Source organism: Anoplopoma fimbria, chromosome 19 (assembly GCF_027596085.1).
Source record: "Anoplopoma fimbria isolate UVic2021 breed Golden Eagle Sablefish chromosome 19, Afim_UVic_2022, whole genome shotgun sequence".
Classification (NCBI taxonomy): domain Eukaryota; kingdom Metazoa; phylum Chordata; class Actinopteri; order Perciformes; family Anoplopomatidae; genus Anoplopoma; species Anoplopoma fimbria.
This window is the reverse complement of record NC_072467.1, coordinates 28,581,294-28,599,707: the sequence shown is the minus strand read 5'-3', so window position 1 is coordinate 28,599,707 and position 18,414 is coordinate 28,581,294. Positions and strand designations below refer to the sequence as shown.

Sequence of the window (18,414 nt, the reverse complement as noted above, 5' to 3'; positions counted from 1 at the left end):
ACATAAACACAGTTATAGCTGGTACATGGTTACACCTACAGTCCACTACAGCCCAGTACAGTCCACTACAGCCCACTACAGCCCAGTACAGTCCACTACAGCCCAGTACAGTCCACTACAGCCCACTACAGCCTACAGTACAGCCCAGTACAGTCCACTACAGCCCAGTACAGTCCACTACAGCCCACTACAGCCCAGTACAGTCCACTACAGCCCAGTACAGTCCACTACAGCCCAGTACAGTCCACTACAGCCCACTACAGCCCAGTACAGTCCACTACAGCCCAGTACAGTCCACTACAGCCCAGTACAGTCCACTACAGCCCACTACAGTCCACTACAGCCCAGTACAGTCCACTACAGTCCCCAGTACAGTCAGTACAGTCCACTACAGTCCACTACAGCCCAGTACAGTCCACTACAGCCCACCAGTACAGTCCAGTACAGCCCAGTACAGCCCAGTACAGTCCACTACAGTACAGTCCACTACACAGTCCACTACAGTCCAGTACAGTCCACTACAGCCCAGTACAGTCCAGTACAGTCCAGTACCAGTACAGTCCAGTACAGTCCACTACAGTCCGTCTCCCTGTTTGGAGTTTGTTTGTATTTCATGTTGTGGTTCTGTGTTCTTTTAATATTTTTCTTTCCTTATGTTAAAAAATAAAACTGAAACGTTGTCCTCTGTGACGTGACGGTCCTTTTTTGGTGTGACACCGGAAGTGCCGGCTCTTACTCTGAAGTGCACTTCCTGTTGTGGGTCCGGAGCCGCCGCTGGTCGCTGCTGGAGAAGAGAAGCCGTGAAGTAAACACACACACGTGTACTGTGCTGCTGCTGCTGCTGTGAGTAAAGGTTCACTGGTTTTACGACACTTGTGGTCGTGTTTGCGTCTCTGCAGCCCGATGGAGCCGTCAGCCGGCTGCCCCTGTTCCTCTGAGCCGGGCAGCCCTGCAGCTCTGAGCCGAGGCTGCCTGCTGGACCCGGCCGACGTCCTCTACCATGACCTGTCCATCCTCGTCCCAGAGACACCCAGGTAACCAGGCCCCACGGCTCCATGACTCACTAATACAGAGAACACTGTGTTAAAGAGATTCAGGACGTTTTCAGGTCATTTACTGCAGTAACAGTATTAACACACACTGATAATACTCCACTACAAGTACAAGTACAAGCTGACTGCAGTGGAAGTCTGTTAGTGGAGTTAAAGTCTTTGTGTTTTGCTCTTCTGTCTGTTGTCTCTGGATGGATGTTCCTGCTGCATCAGTGTGTAGGTGTGTTAACATGGTAACTCCTTCATATCCTGTTGTCTGGTTTAATCATGTTCCAGAAGACATCACGTGTTCCTGTTAGAACCTCGTATCTGTGACGATGCACAACACAACCGCTGAGTCACGTTCAGCTTTAAGGCTCGTTTTTACTGATACACTAGATGAACCACATAATCAATGAATACATGAGTGTGTGAAAGACGCATCATCAAACCTGCTTGATCTTTTGTATGAAGGAGAGTGAAGCTCGTGGAGCTCACAGTGTCTGATATGATGCTACAATCTGTTGATAAACACCAAATGTGGTCATGAATAGATTTGTGTTATTGTTTTGTTGTTGACCTCTGTTGACTCCATGTCTTCTTCTCTCAGCCCTCAGCTGGGTAAGCGGAGGAGGCGCGGTCGCGTCCCGGAGGAAGCGTTCAGTCCTGTGAGTCCGTGTGAACACATTCTCCTCCTCTTCAGCTCCGTTTGTCCCGATGTTGACAGCTTTGTCTTTGTGTCCTCAGCTGTCCGTCGTCGGATCTCCAGGACGACCAGATCCATCCCATAAATCCAAACGCAGACGTCTGGCTGCGGCGATGGGCGAGCAGAGCGTCGGCTTTGTTCCAGCTTCGTCTCTCCGGGCGTTTCCTTTGGGCAGCTGGCTGGAGGCGCCGCTGTCCACCGCGTCCTGCTCCTCCTCGTCCTCATCTTTATCATCTTCCTCCTCGTCCTCATCTTCCTCCTCTTCCTCCTCCTACCTCACACCCATATCAGAGGAGGAAGTGGAGGTGGCGAGCTCCACTGTAGAAAACAGTCCCGCTCGTCTCAGCCGGAGGACGACGTCGGAGACGGCTTCACCGCCGCCGTCCTCCTCCGAGTCGCTGTCCTTCCTGACCGCAGATGAGAGGAGGTGGCTGAACGGGGAGCAGGGAAGCACCTCCGCAGGTCAGGAGACATTAATACTTACATACATACATACATACATACATACATACATACATACATACATACATACATACATACATACATACATACATACATACATACATACATACATACATACATCATACATACATACATACATACACACATACATACATACATACATACACATACATACATACATACATACATACACATACATCATACATACATACATACACATACATACACACATACACACACATACATACACACATACATACACACATACATACATACATACATACATACATACACACATACATACACACACACATACATACATACACACACACACGCACGCACGCACACACACACACGCACACACACACACACACACATATCATCTCTTCTGGTTTCCATCATACTTTCATATCACGCTGTCTTCAATCAGAGGAATTCTTATTCCACTGACACTCAATTGATTTGGTCGACTAATCATTAGTTCAGATACATTTGAACAGGTCTGTAAAACTGAGTTTCTCCACAAAGAATCTCACAAAACACCACATTTCTTCTTGTGTTTACCAAAGATGTGTTAATAACTCGTACAGCATGAAACGTGTATAAAAACCAGCCGATTAGTGGACTCAGAGGAGCCTCCCTGAGCTCATACTCCCTCCTGTTGTCTTTAAATATCATTCTATGTGGTGTTAAAAAGCTCCTATAAACCTAGAGTTTGTCATAACTACAGTATTATAATTATTTATGAATTATAAAAGACGATTAAGTCAAAAACTTCATTAGTTTAATCAGCTGTGTTCCTAAAGAGAAGTATAAAAGGTTCTGATCAACAGTTTCTTCTTCTCCTCCTTCTTCTTCTTCTTCTTCTTCTTCTTCTTCTTCTTCTTCTTCTTCTTCTCCTCCTTCTTCTCCTTCTGTAGCTCCGGAGGAGATCGTCATCAGTGACGATGACGAGGCCGTGGTTCGCTCGGCTCAGGAGGAGGAAGACGAGGCGATGGCCCGAAGTCTTCAGGTGAGAAACCTTCAGACGGACAGCGACTCCCCTGAGAGAGAAACTAGAACCTTCACGCTGCTGGTTTCTTTGTTTCAGGCCCAGTTTGACCAGGAGGAGACACACAGACACCATCACCACCTCCATCACCTTCATCATCAGCATCATCATCATCAGCAGCTTCACCACCATCACCTCCATCAGCAGAGCCACCCCATGGTGAGACAGACGCTTCTCCTCCTGACAACAAATAAATGTGTTTATGTGAATATATGAGAGGAACATCAGAGGGTCTCAGCTGTGAACAGGAAGTGATGTCATAACCTGTTCTGTGCAGTTCCAGCCCTACATGGAGCCCAGCTGGATGCCTCACCTGCTGGCTGCCGTCTCTCCTCTGGTCGACTTCAACGACGGTGAGATCACAAACGCTTTTCACAATAATGTTTAATTATTATTATTATCATAATATTTATTTCTATAATCATGTGTGAAGGTCTCTGAAGGCAGGACGGACGTCTAAATAACAACAATTATATACGATAACGATGTATCATCTTGTTTTGTGGACCTCAGTGTTTAACATAGTGCTTCCTGTGTGGCTGCTTCACAATAAAAGCCTTCAGTGTTAGTTGAAATCTTTTCATGTGAAGCAGCAGTTTAAAACGTTTTCTTAACTTTAATCCAGCTCTGAACAGTGGACAGTGATGATGACATCACTTCCTGTCAGTGATCTGATCACTTCCTGTCAGTGATCTGATCACTTCCTGTCAGTGATCTGATCACTGTGATCTGATCACTTCCTGTCAGTGATCTGATCACTTCCTGTCAGTGATCTGATCACTTCCTGTCAGTGATCTGATCACTTCCTGTCAGTGATCTGATCACTTCCTGTCAGTGACGTTAATAACACTATTATAAGAGAGAGATAAATATGGAGAACAACATAAACCGTGCTGAGTCTCTGTCTGATACGGCGGCTGTGTTTCTACAGATCTGATTGGTCGACACAGACGACGTGGGCGGGGCAGGAGGAGGAACGCCGAGCCGGAGCTTTCAGAAGACGTCCAGGGGAACGACTATGAGGTGAGGAAGAGGAGGACGAGGAGGAAGCAGATCTTCACATGTCCTGTTTATATTTGGTCTAAAAACCTAAATTAATATTTTATGATTTTATATCTGCAGCTTGAAATCAAATCCAACTGCTAAATAACATTAAAACCCACGTTTTGATCCAAACCTTTAGTTTGACAGCTAATGTTAAATATAAAAATATTAACCACATACGTATCATACTTTGTTTGCTAAAGTTCTAAAGAAAATGTTGGTTTGTTGGTTTCTCTTCACATTTTTAGTAGAAATGTTAAACTCTTCAGCAGTAAAGCTCCACATGCTGTTAGCTGTATTCTGCTTGTTTATTATAAACAAACATGGAGGAAAAGGTGGTTTATTAATAAGTGTGTAAGACAGAAATGACTCAAACACATCAACAAGAAAAACATAAAGTCTACTTTTATATCACAAACGTCACAACGAAAGATAAAATAATTAAAGTGTTATTTTGAAATAATCAAAATATATGTATTACTTTATTTATGTGCACTCTGTTTACACACCGTGAAGCTGCTGAAACAAACCTTCGGTCCATGAAAAGTCAGAAAGCAAACTGATGAAGGCTTTGTGCTGCATTCAGGCGCTGTAGGAATAATCAGAACAATGAGTCCCAGACTACAAATAATAACGTGAATTCCAAAAACATTTCAGGATTTATTTCTCAAAGTGGGAAGTTTCACCAAATCTTTTTTTGATCCATAAAGAATATTATCGTTCATTATAATCCTGATTTAAATGAATGCATGAGTTCTAATAATCTATTTTAATAATCGAATCATAGTTTCCTGTATTTCTGTATTTCTTCTTTTCTTTCAGGCTCTCCTGGCGTTCGAGGAGCGTCAAGGTTCCGTCGTGTCCAAAAAGTTGAGTCGGAGAGAAATCCAGAGGTTTCCCACCAAAACCTTCAAGTCCTCCAACAGCGCCGGGAACACCCAGTGAGTCCACCAGCTGATCATCAGTACTGATGGATCTTCATTGATCAGAGCTGTACCGGTCTGATGGACCAAAGATCTCTCAGAGACGGTTTCCGTCTGTGGAGGATGAATGTAACCATTTAAGATGCTGATGACTCATCTGTCTCTCTGCTGATTGATTGATTGATTGATTGATTGATTGACAGGTGTCAGATCTGTTTCTGTGACTACACTGACGGGGAGAAGCTGAGGATGCTGCCCTGTTTCCATGACTACCACGTCCCGTGTATCGACCGATGGTTGAAGGTGTGTTTGGTTTGTTCTCCTCTTCCTCTCTCACGTCTTTGTGTTAAATATGAAGCTACAGATGGTTAGCTTAGCTTAGCATAAAGACTGGAAAACTGCTAGCCTGGCTCCTATCATTTGATTCATCTGAAACAAAACCCGGCCGGTGACTTCATTCAGGCTGCGTTCAAACTAAACGAGGAGTTCTGGTAAAAACGCTGCTCAAGGAGCATATTTTCAAAAGGAAACGATAAGAATCCAGACGGACTCTCACTTCTTTTTTATTTTCACATATATCACTTATAACTTTAGGAGTTTTTTGGGGATATTTTCAGACATTTTCCCCCAGATTTATTTCCTGTTGTTTATCAAATAAAATAATATAATTTCCCTAAAATGTAACAAGGCGTAGAGGTGGAAACTGGCGGAACACATTTCCATGAATATCTTCTAAAGTCCCGATAGCAGAACCGATAACTCCGGACCTCATCAGTACTCTGGTTTTACTAGTTCAGAACCGAGTTTCTGAGCCCATCTGTAGCTTTCACACAGAACGATCTTTCAATGTTCAGAATGAACAGATTAATGTTCACATTGAGGCTTCTGAAGACGAGACAAGTTATCATTTAGATCTTTTAATGACATCAGTAATTATTACATAACACTCAACTCAGCGCTGAAATAGTTTATTTTCTTCTTTTTTTTAGACTCTTCCCTCGTTTAATCTTTAATCTTCATTTTATTCATGAGTAAGAATCTCCTGCATGAATATGATTTTTATACAAACAGCTGTGATGTTCAGCATAAAGGTTGATAAATAAATATGTATATGATCCATGAATCGTTTTAAGTGCTGATGAATCTTCTCCAGTGATATTATTATATCTTTATTAATTGAATATCTCGTTTGAGGACTGTTTTATAATGACTCATATTAACGGAGCCTCTCCTGACAGGATAACAGCACCTGTCCCATCTGCAGAGCTAACCTGGCCGACGGTGCCGCCTTCGCCCCCCCGCCCCTCTGACCTCTGACCTCCTCCTCCTCCGTGAGGCGTCTCTACTGAGTTCTCCTGATCTTCTTCCTGCTGCTGTTTCATGGAGACGACTCGTCTGTTTTAATTATTTTTATTTGATCGTTTTTTTCTGTCGGTCAACTCTCTGGGAACAAAACAATAAAACCTTTAAAGCTGCTTCTGTTTTTGTTTAGTTTTAAATAAAGCTTTGTCTCTTTGAATGGATCCTCTTATTGATTATGACGTCAGAAGCACACATGGTTTCTGTAGAGAGTTTATTCCTCATAGTAGCGTTTCTTCATGGCTCGGTACTTCCTCAGGTAGTAGAGCGCCTCCAGCTCTCTGGCCACGAACTCGCCTCGACCAATCAGATCCCTGATCTGCTGCGGGTCCTGAACACCTTTGTTTTTAGTGAACGCCGCTCTCAGACGGTCCCTGAAGTAGTCGCCACCTTTAGGGTACTCCCGTCCGAGGTAGAGGAGCTGAGGAGGAGAAATAAAAAGGAAAGAGTTCAAAGGTGAATATATCGTTCAGTTAAAGTTCATAACGATATCTTTCACTGCTTATTTTATTTTAATTTACTTTATCAACCCTGAAGACAGAAAGTAATAATTCATATTATCACAGTTTATTTTTTATATTCAGTTTAAAATAAAATGTGACAAAATAAAAGCAGCAAATATTAAAATCTGAGAGGCTGAAATCAGCTTATATTTTAGATTTCTGCATAAAAAAGTGTAATCAAATGGAAATGTGAAGTACAAGTACCTCAGATCTGTACTTAAGTATTGTACTTGATGTACTGAGTTACTTTCTACTGTATTCTATTGATCTTGTGTTTCTGACCAGTTATTGACACAATGTTTGCCTCAGATGATTTAATGATGATGTTTATTAATAAATTCAGATCTGATGACATGCAGGAGTTAAATATTCACTTCAGAACTTTAAATGTGAATCTTTCAGTCCTTCTTGAAAACAATCAGAGGTTTCAGTGAAACTTCAGTGACTTTCCCCGTTTTCAGCTTTACATTAATAACTTTAGTTAAAGTTTGGACAGAATCAGATCTCTGAGGAATCAAACTCACGGCTTAAACATTCCGAACAAAAACACAGACTCACGTTTTTATAGAGTCGGACCACTTCAGACCTCAGGGGGTTCGCCATCGTCCAGAGCTGAAAAACACAAAGACACATGAATATTATAATGAACATTATGATGTGTTTATGTTGACAGCTGAATGCATTCTGTCCAGTTTATATTTACAGCAGATCAATAATAATAAATGTGATTCGATCTCAGATGTAAAAAACACGATCTATAAAGTGGTAAATGCAAAAAGTCCAAACTAAATGTAGCTTCTTGTATTTCTAAGTATTGTATATTGTATTTATGTATTTAAACTGAGTACAGAATTCTAGTCAAATACATTTTTTCCAAAATTTTTGCAAAAGATTTTGCAGTTCTTTTGATTTTTATGATGAATAAATAACATTTGTATATGTAATTTAATATCATATGTTTTATTATAAAATATCAAACGAATACAGCATTTCAGGGTTTTAATGAATTACATATTTTAGACAAAGAAGTTTTAAAGTGACTGAAATAAAACTCAATAAATACTGTTTTCATAAAGTACTAATTAAACACAAACACACACTTTAGTGTTAACGTTAACATTCAGAGTAAAGGTGTCCTCTCCTCTCCCCTGTCCCCTCACCTGTCCTCTCCCCTCACCTGTCCTCTCACCTGTCCTCTCCCTCCTCTCACCTGTCCTCTCACCTGTTCTCTCACCCCCTCACCTGTCCCTCCCCTCACCTGTCCTCTCCCCCCTCACCTGTCCTCCCCCTCCTGTTCTCCCCTGTCCTCTCACCTGTCCTCACCTGTCCCCTCACCTGTCCTCTCACCTGTCCTCACCTCCCCTCACCTGTCCTCTCACCTGTCCTCTCACCTGTCCCCTGTCCTCTCACCTGTCTCTCACCCTCTCACCTGTCCCCTCACCTGTCCCTCACCTGTCCACCTGTCCTCTCACCTGTCCCGTCCTCTCACCTGTCCTCTCACCTGTCCTCTCACCTGTCCTGTCCTCTCACCTGTCCTCTCACCTGTCCTCTCCCCTCACCTGTCCTCTCCCCTGTCCTCTCACCTGTCCTCTCCTCTCACCTGTCCTCTCACCTGTCCTCTGTCCTCAGCAGTTCTCTGTATACAGTAGTTTGGTTTGAACAGTTAATAAAACGTCTTCTCTTACATGAGTCCTCTGAACTCGTCCTTTATGTCCGTGTTTGTTTAAAGATGAGCGTTAAACTCAGTTTATATATTTCAGCTTCAGTTCCAAACTCTGAAGTTTAGTAACGAGCTCCGGAAGTGAAAACTAAGTAAACAACCAAAGAGTAACCCGGCAGAGATAGTCATCCTCCAGCGCGGACTGAAGCGGGCCACCCAATGATTTCGCACATGCGCACACTGACTTAATGAGAAGTTCCCACATTGAATTTCTCACTGCTTTTATGCTTTATTTTCCATGTAAATTTAGCTTTAAAATTTAAATATTTGATGTTTTACGAACAATACTGTTTCAGAGAGGAACATTTACGTTTGTTTTTCATAGTTTTTAATTCAGTTTCAGCAATTTAAACAATAATATTCACAATTTTGCCAAATGTTTGTGTCAAATACAACAATAAACCCTGCTTTTACATTAATGCATCAGTTAATAATCTAATGATATATAATATATATAGTACAACAGTCACAGTTTCAATACTTTAACTACATTTTACTGATTATTCTGACATCATTTTACACAAGGAACATTTTACTGTAACATAGTGTTTTTATTCTGTGTATTAGTAGTTCTACTGTAACATAGTGTTTTTATACTGTGTATTAGTAGTTTTACTGTAACATAGTGTTTTTATACTGTGTATTAGTAGTTTTAGTAACATGTTTGTATTCTGTGTATTAGTAGTTTTACTGTAACATAGTGTTTTTATTCTGTGTATTAGTAGTTCTACTGTAACATAGTGTTTTTATTCTGTGTATTAGTAGTTTTACTGTAACATAGTGTTTTTATTCTGTGTTTTATACTGTTGTAGTTTTACTGTAACATAGTGTTTTTATTCTTAGTAGTTTACTGTAACATAGTGTTTTTATTCTGTGTATTAGTAGTTCTACTGTAACATAGTGTTTTTATTCTGTGTATTAGTAGTTCTACTGTAACATAGTGTTTTTATTCTGTGTATTAGTAGTTTTACTGTAACATAGTGTTTTTATTCTGTGTATTAGTAGTTCTACTGTAACATAGTGTTTTTATTACTGTAACATAGTGTTTGTGTATTAGTAGTTTTACTGTAACATAGTGTTTTTATTCTGTGTATTAGTAGTTTTACTGTAACATAGTGTTTTTATTCTGTGTATTAGTAGTTCTACTGTAACATAGTGTTTTTATTCTGTGTATTAGTAGTTCTACTGTAACATAGTGTTTTTATTCTGTGTATTAGTAGTTTTACTGTAACATAGTGTTTTTATTCTGTGTATTAGTAGTTTTACTTTAGTGTTTTTATTCTGTGTATTAGTAGTTTTACTGTAACATAGTGTTTTTATTCTGTGTATTAGTAGTTCTACTGTAACATAGTGTTTTTATTCTGTGTATTAGTAGTTCTACTGTAACATAGTGTTTTTATTCTGTGTATTAGTTCTTAGTTCCTTTACGTCTGTTTTCTTGTGAAGCAGAATTCTGTCAATCAAGTTATTTCAAACAGGAACGCTTCTCCTTTTTGTCCCTCCGGGTTTCCGTAGTGGCGGTTTTTGGCTGCAGCCGGTTCAACAGAACAAAACAAAACAAAACAAAACAAAACAAACAAAGAAAACAAAGAAACAAACAAACAACCAGCTCGAGCTGCTCCACGAGACACCTCCACGGTAAACACACCGTAGTTTACGGTACTTTACGGTAGTTTCACCGGGTTTACGACAGTTCTGTAACTTTATGTGAGTCTGAGGAAGCTAACAGCTAACAGCTAACAGCTAGCTTCACCTGCTGCTGGTTAAGACCTAACTAACTAGTCTGAACTAGTCTGAACTAGTTAGTCGTTAACTCAACTTAGTTAAACTGCTGGTTCAGTGGAGCTTGATGTTAAATAACTACATGTTTATTAGTGTTAACTTATTAAATACTGTTAGTACTTAATTAAAGTATTGGAAACACTGCTTATAAACCTCACTGAAGTAAAAGTACTGATGGTTTAGTTAAATGTTTTCTATTCTATCTGATGTTTCTGGATTATTATTATTCCTGCTGCTTTAATGTGAATGTTTCATGTTAACTCCTTTATATCCTGTTAATCTACATTAATGTGAATGTTTCATGTTGACTCCTTTATACCCTGTTAATCTACATTAATGTGAATGTTAATCTACATTAATGTGAATGTTCTATAACATCACCAGATGTTCCTGTGAGAACCTCGTGTCTCTAAAAGAACAAACTGTTTTCAGCTTTTTAAAGAGTTTATTTATCTGAAGAAGTAGGAGGATTTTATCAACACATAAAGGAAACACTTCATCCTTCAGTTTATAAATTAATGTGTTGATTGATTTACTTTTACAATTAATTGACCAGTTGTTGAAAGCTGTGAGATATGTCACAACTTGATTATTACTTGTGTTGTAAAAACAAAAAAGCACATAAAGAAATAAAATGAAGGTTATTTTATTGTAACATTATACATTACACTGATGTTTGTGTGTGGATGTGTGTGTGTTTGTCTCCAGGCGTTGCCATGGAGGAGGTGAACCGCCTGGTGTCGACAGGAGACTGTGTGAAGATCTGGGATGCGGTTTCCATGGCGCCGCTGGAGCAGTTCAACCCACATAGCAGCAGCCACCCTGTGGTTCAGGCCTGCTGGAGCTCCAACAGTATCCTCAGAATATTTGCTGATATTATATTTTATTAGCTTTCATTTCCAACCCTGCAGAATCTTTTGGGAGCTTGTTTAGATACCAAAAGGGTAAAACCTTCCTCTAAAACACAAATCCATCTGTGAAGCAGAATAGATTCCCTGTGAAGTCAGACTAAACTTCCCTCATTGAATGTCATCTAATAAGAACAAAGAATCCATAAAGTCTGTGTGAATAAAAGGTGAACCAGCCTTGACCAGTTCTTTCAGACCAGTACCTGGTCAGCGCCAGCAGCAGCGGAGACAAACTGGTGGTTTCCAGCCTCAAATCCACTCCGGTCCCAGTGGTGGAACTGGGCGAGGGGGTGAGAGCAGTACATTTATACTAAACTGAGTAGTTTGTACACATGTAACTGCAAAAAAAACAGTCCTCACCCTCTCATCTCTCTCATTGTACTGTTCAGAAAAAGCAAACCAGAGTGTGTCTGAGTTCCTCGTCTCAGTTTCTGGTCAGCGGAGGTCTGGATCACGGCGTTCACATCTGGGACCTGAAGACCAAGAGACTTCACCGCTCCCTGAAGGTAAGACCTCGTCCTGAGAACACCTGAGAGAGCGTCTCATGAGGTTTAAGGTCTGAGGGTCTCCGTCTCTCCGTCTCTCCGTCTCTCAGGACCACAAAGAGGAGGTGACCTGCGTGTCCTTTAATGCCAACGACAGCTACGTGGCCTCCGGTTCCACCAGCGGAGACCTGGTCCTCCACAGTCTGACCACCAACCTGTCCAGCAAAGCCTTCGGACACGGCAGCAACCAGGTGAGACCGTCTGCCGTCACGAGAGTTTGATGAACCGTCAGAGCTGCTGTTTTAATTAGATTTATGTTGTGTTTTACATCAAACTCACCACAGTGAGAGAGTGACGTTTTTATTTAACCTGAATAAATACTGTACTTCAAACAGCAAATGTTTTTGGGGTTTGTTTTAAGCAGTCAAAATGTATGACCCATATAAGTAAAAAGGAGCCACTTAAATCAACAGATAATAAAAGTTCTTTGGAGTAGCTTTTACCATTAATTGGTTATCAAAATGTACAATTTTCCTTCTTGCTGCTCTTTTCTTCCTTCTTGCTTATTGACCGTTTAGAAACGAGGCATTTATCAAACTAGAGAGTTCACAGCACCTTTAAATCTCCTCTCTGTTCTCAGGACTGAATCAGAATCCAGGAGTCTAAATCTGAACTCGTTTCAGAGAGTCTAACTCGATGAACTATGTGTTTTCTCTCCAGCCGATCCACGACCTGAGGATGTCCACACTGAAGCGCTCGTTGCTGGGCAGCGTCTCTGACAGCGGCTCCGTGGTCCTCTGGGACTCCAACACCCAGAAGGAGCTCCACGTGTTCGACGGCGCCCACAAGGCCCCCGGCTCCGGCCTCGCCTTCTCCCCCGCCAGCGAGCTGCTGGTGGTCAGCGTCGGCCTGGACAAGAAGATCGTCTGCTACGACACGGCCAGCAAGATGTGAGACGGATGAGACAAAACTCCTTTTTACCCTTTATTTGTGTGTAACTATAGTCAATAAGTAATCCTTCATTAATCTGCTGATTACTTTCTCCACAAATCAATTATTGTTTTGTCTATAAGATGGAAGTAAAAGGTAAAAAATTACCTAAAAGTTCAGTTTAACCAACAGACCAAAACCCAAAGACCATAATTTTACAGTCATATCAGCTCATACTCACATTTTAGCTTAAAACAGATTAATTGATATTTTTTCCTGCAAAATTACAGATTTTTAAGTAACTGATTTTCAAAATATCTGCCAATCAATTTTCTGTCGACTAGTTAAACAATGTATTGAGTCATTATTATTATTTAAGTACAACACACATTTTCAATTTGCACATAAAAAACAAGTGGAAACAATTAATATTCAAAGACAATTTTTAAACGGCACAAAAAAGGGTTTAGTGGAAGAGTTTTTCTAACCATAAAAAAGCAAAATGAAAACAGATTTAGCAAATAAACGCTGACGGACACAAAGCATCATGTGACTTCCCCAGAGCTCCTCCTCACAGATCAACACATGAAACAAACTCAAATGTCCCTTTTACATCCAGTTCTCCACTTTGATTCTCACCGTTTAAGCTATTTTAATGATGTCATCTTTTTTCTCTGCAGTGGTTTAATAGTTTCCCACCAGCTGCTTATCTCCATGAACCAACTCCTAATAATCTCATAACGCTAGTGGACGCAAACAACCGTTAATTCTCGTCACAGTTGGATGGAAACGTGACTCGATACATGAAGCAGTTCTTATCTGTCTGATTATTAACGTTAAATTGGTGTGTGGTGTGTCCAGCATCCTGAGGTCGATCCGGGTGGACAGTCCTCTGACCTCGGTGGACTTCACGCCGGACGGCACCGGTCTGGTGGTCGGATCCACTCAGGGGAAGATCTACCAGTACGACCTGAGGAACTCCAGCGCCCCCACCAGGGTCACTGCGGCACACAAAACCTCCGTCACCTGCCTGCGCTTCCAGAGCAACAGCAGCAAACTCAAGGTAAACACAGACGTTAGACCGATGAGGATATTACTGTGGTACCTGAGATGTTTCATTCATGACCTCCAAATGTAGAAATACTGGATTTAAAAACAACCTTGTGTTTTACAAACGTCTTCTCATGATCGGTCCAGAGTCTAAAATCCATCTCTTCTTCTTCTTCTTCTTCTGTTCCAGTCCAGTAAACTGGGCTCCACCAAGATTGTCAAGAGATCCTCATTCAAGCGTTCAAACAGCCAGACAGACCCCGCCCCCGGCACAGGCCACACCCCCCTCAGACAGGTGACAGGTACAGGTGGGTTCGTCTCATTACATCACACATGCATTGCACCAACAGACTGTATATAAGAAGAGGACGAAGTCGTAGTGACGTCACTCATCTGTTTGTGGACGGATGTTTAGAAGCCTTGAGTTCGGCCGTTACCATCTTGTTTTTTTGCAACCAGTGAACAGGAAGTGACCTATCAGTGTGTAGCCCCGCCCTAAAGCATCCCCTGCTTTATGGTCTGTTTGACTCTAAATGGAGCATCATTTACTAAATGAACATCATGCTGTATTGAAGAAGACTTGAAACTAGAGATTGAGACCATAAACTCATGTTTACAATGTTTACTGAGGGAATAAATCAAGAGAGAAGTAGAGTCATTTTCTCATAGACTTCTATACAACCAGAGGAGTCGCCCCCTGGTGGACATTATTCTCCTAATATTGTTCATCGGTTGTAAAAAAACAACATGGCGACTGCCGTAATCCAAGATGGCGACGGCGAAATCGCCAAACTCGGCTTTAAATTATCAGTAAACAAACCAATGAGCGACATCACAACGACTACGTCTACTTCTTATATTCAGTCTGTGGTATTGATACATAATTAACCACAAAATATGGTGATCCTTGCTGTACCCTTGTATTCCCCCAACCCTACAAATATTTGTTAGTGAACTGTAAAGTTACAGAATGAAATAAGTAAACAGACGTTGCTCACTGCATTGTGTCCAGCAGGGGGCGCTGGTCCAGAGCTGATGTCCCGGGAGGCTGAAGGCCAGCAGGGGATGGAGCCGCTTCCTGCGGTGGAGAAGTTCAGCAGCGTCGGACGGAACAGTCTGGACGTCTTCTCTCCGGCTCGAGAAGGTCAGACCTTCACTGCCTCCTCAGACCTGGACCCTTAAGACCCCCTGATCCAGATCACCAGCCATGTTTACATTTTGCTCTTCTTTCTGTCCAGACTCTCGGTCCCAGGGGACGGCCGGAGACACGCCGTTTGGGAGGACACACGGTACGACAGGAAGTCAGTTTGAGGCCGTTGTGAATGATGCGTCTGCTGGTTCTGGACTGACCTTGATGCTGTGTTTCCATAGTTACCAGTTTGGAGATGCTGTCCAGAGAAGGGGAGGGTCAGCAGGTCATCGGTCGGGCCAGTCTGGACATCTTCTCCCCAGTCAGAGAAGGTCAGACTCTACTGGTTTCTACTGATCAGGAGATATTTTTCTGCTGCATCATGTTTTAACAGCCATGACGCCTTCAGTGTCTCCAGAGGAGCTGAGTGGCGTCTGATAAGGTTCCTCGAGTGATGTCACTTGAGTCGACGTCGGTTGATGACTACAAGTTAAAAGTAGTAAAATAATTTGGATGTTTGGAGTTAGAAAGAAGTGAGACCTCTGCTGCAGGAAACCGTAGCAGCTAACTTGCATAACATATCACGGGGAAGAGTTGCATTGTGGGTAATGTAGGTTTTGATTATAAAGATGAATGTGTGGAATAAATTCTTTCAGTCATTTAAAACCTGAAAAACGTTATGGAAATTGAAAATGTACATTTCACCGCCTGGAAAGATACTTGAAAACACGTGTGTGGAGTTTGTTGCGGTCTCTGTTTTTTCTCCAGATACCGGCTCCCTCCGTAAGACCCCTCTGGGAACGCCGCTGGTCGCCTCTTCAGGCCGATGTTACAGCCCGCTGTCCGTCTTCCAGACTCCTCCCCCGATCAGAGAGGAGGAGCCAATCCCTGATGAAGCAGCCGAACCATGTGACTCCAGAAAGGTGCCGACCTCTGACCTCAGTCTAATGAAGTATGAAACAGTAGATCAGCGTGGCGTCACAAGCATTAAAACGTTCTCTCTGTTGACAGTCTGACAAGGCCAGCAGCTCCAGTCTGGAGGGGGAGGGACAGGCCACACCCACAGCACCTCAGCCGACCAATCACAGCCAGCCGGCCCCGCCCTTCTTTACCCCGGAGGCCGGCCTCAGGAGAGCCAATGGGATTCAAGCTCAGCTGAACTACGAGTCTCCGGTCCAGGGAGCTGCAGCCAGAACCACAGCAGGTAGAGCGAGACACCGACATGGACCGGTTTCTGGTTTCTAGCTGGTCATTCTGTCCCAGGTTACTGGTTTCTAACTGGTCTGTCTGTCCCTGGTTTCTGGTTTCTAACTGGTCTGTCTGTCCCTGGTTCCTGGTCTCTAACTGGTCTGTCTGTCTGTCCCTGGTTCCTGGTCTCTAACTGGTCTGTCCGACCCTGGTCTCTGGTCTCTAACTGGTCTGTCTGTCCCTTCAGGTCCAGCTCTGTCGACGGCTGTGTCCTCGTCTCTCTCCCAGAACATCGCTGACGTGGTGGGTCAGGCGGGAGCTGCTCCTCTCACGTCCCTGCAGATCCACTTCATCCAGAACATGATCCACGAGACTCTGGAGGACTTCAGGTCCGTCCCTGACCCTCTTTGGACTCTTTCCTTCGTTTTAAAGACGTAGAAAAAGACTGTAGGAACCCTAATGTTGATGATGTCCCTCCTTCCTCTCCTCAGGGACGCCTGTCACAGAGACGTCGTCAACCTGCAGGTCGAGATGGTCCGACAGTTTTACATCCAGCTGGTACGAAACATCTCCAACGATTTCTCTCTCTCCCGTTGTTTCAAGACGTCTTCTGTCTTTTGTATTTAAACTGTCAGTGGGAGATGATAAATCTGTAGATTACTGATAGCGCCATGAATCGTGCATCACTCAACGTCTGTGTCCCTCTCAAGGTCCCATTCACTGAAGATATTGTTCCAATGATGTTAAAGCACAAACTTGTCGTTTCAGAACGAGATCCACGGTCTGATTGAGAAGTACTCTGTGAACGAGTCTCTGGTGGAGGAGGTGGAGCGGCTGAGGGAGGAGAACCGCCGGCTCAAGACCAACTACTGAGCCTCTGATCCAGACTGAGTCCTGCTCTGTCACAGAGTTCTGGGATGTGGATTGGATCTATGTGGAGCAGATGTCCTCCAAAGAGAAGCACACTGACTCTAACTTTCATCAGTGCTCTTCTTCACACCAGCTGCCTCCTGGAGCTTCAGACCTGTGATGAAGTTGATGTGTTTTGTAGTTGAAGAACCAAGAGATGGTGCGTTCAAATGTCCAGCTGAGTCTGTCAGACATTTAAAAACATCTTTTGGTTTTGGTTTTACATTTGACCCTCCAGCCTGAAGATGATATAACACATTAGTTTACACCTTCCGATGGATATTCTCTATGTGCCTGAATCATGTTTTATTAATAAGAAACATTTTGTCTAAAGAATAAAAAATATTCATATTGAAAATAAAACAAGAACTCTTTTTTTGTGTCAGTTTGAAGGATGAAAGCAGATGTGTCATCTGATACACTGAAGGTTATTCTCATGTTTATGTCGGGTCTGTTAATGTGCAAACATTTGATGCTGTTTTTTCATTGATTTCATTCAACTTTAAAAACAATATGATATATTTACAATATTGATCTACATGGTCCTGACCTACCCTCACATACTCTGCTCCATCCGACTCAGTTCAGTACTCTTGTTTAATTTCATACTTTTTAACTCTTATTTACTTTTTCAACAGACTTTGTTTGAGGGAAACAAGAATTCACATTTGTTCTATTGTTCTGTTTCTAATTGAGATGTTTTTGACACTAAATTAGTGGGAAAAAAACAGCAGTGCATTCAGCTTTGCTGTGTGTGACTAAAAGTGAGCGTTTAGAAATCCTTCTTTACATCATAAATGTTCTTAATTCATAATTAAAAAAGAATGTACATCAGACCAACAGATAATATTTTTACATTCGATTTATAATAATTTATTTATCCTTCTAACAAAGTATTTAAGTACAGTATAGTAGTATTTACAGTGTAGTAAACAGCCCACTGCCATCAGACTGTACAACAACAGCGGAGACCACAGTCTGTCTCATGCTGACCAGCCCCCCCATGTGGATATACTGTACATTTTTTATTTATTTTTTATTATTATTATTTTTATAATATGTTTTATTTCTCTGTTTCTCTGGTAGTCCCCCCATGTGGATCAATAAAGGAATATCTATTTATTTAATATCTATCATCATGACAATAAAAACACTGTGCAATAATAGTTAAAATAGTAAATTCTGTCTGTAAATATTATATTTCAGTTATTGTGTTTTTCTACTGTTTTTATTG

General features: G+C 41.9%; 3 protein-coding genes across 5 annotated transcripts; 2 read left to right on the top strand and 1 right to left on the bottom strand.

Annotated features, from left to right (window-relative positions):
• The first annotated feature begins 25 nt into the window (after positions 1-25).
• si:ch211-59o9.10 (uncharacterized protein LOC561841 homolog) lies at positions 26-6,542 on the top strand. Its single transcript, XM_054620530.1, has 12 exons — positions 26-554; positions 724-805; positions 900-1,034; positions 1,642-1,699; positions 1,779-2,199; positions 3,120-3,211; positions 3,290-3,409; positions 3,528-3,603; positions 4,182-4,273; positions 5,117-5,235; positions 5,421-5,520; positions 6,456-6,542. The coding sequence occupies exons 1-12, from the start codon at positions 26-28 to the stop codon at positions 6,525-6,527; spliced, it is 1,896 nt and encodes a 631-aa protein (XP_054476505.1). The 3' UTR covers positions 6,528-6,542.
• Positions 6,543-6,548: 6 nt separating this feature from the next.
• On the bottom strand, positions 6,549-8,952 carry lyrm5b (LYR motif containing 5b). Its single transcript, XM_054620650.1, has 3 exons — positions 8,765-8,952; positions 7,638-7,691; positions 6,549-6,997 (listed from the first exon to the last, which is right to left on the bottom strand). The coding sequence occupies exons 2-3, from the start codon at positions 7,680-7,682 to the stop codon at positions 6,791-6,793; spliced, it is 252 nt and encodes an 83-aa protein (XP_054476625.1). The 5' UTR covers positions 7,683-7,691; positions 8,765-8,952; the 3' UTR covers positions 6,549-6,790.
• A 1,369-nt stretch (positions 8,953-10,321) lies between these two features.
• Positions 10,322-17,528, top strand: nedd1 (NEDD1 gamma-tubulin ring complex targeting factor). Of its 3 annotated transcripts, none has more exons than XM_054620630.1 (16): positions 10,322-10,437; positions 11,290-11,433; positions 11,685-11,779; positions 11,879-11,995; positions 12,085-12,225; positions 12,695-12,924; positions 13,766-13,967; positions 14,145-14,256; positions 14,967-15,098; positions 15,193-15,243; positions 15,326-15,415; positions 15,852-16,006; positions 16,095-16,287; positions 16,519-16,660; positions 16,763-16,829; positions 17,040-17,528. In XM_054620630.1, exons 2-16 carry the CDS (start codon positions 11,298-11,300, stop codon positions 17,142-17,144), a joined length of 1,968 nt encoding a protein of 655 aa, XP_054476605.1. In that variant the 5' UTR covers positions 10,322-10,437; positions 11,290-11,297; the 3' UTR covers positions 17,145-17,528. The 3 variants fall into 3 exon arrangements, with proteins under 3 accessions (XP_054476605.1, XP_054476604.1, XP_054476603.1); XM_054620629.1 differs by having other exon boundaries at positions 14,145-14,262; positions 14,970-15,098; XM_054620628.1 differs by having other exon boundaries at positions 14,145-14,262.
• The last annotated feature ends 886 nt before the right edge of the window (positions 17,529-18,414 follow it).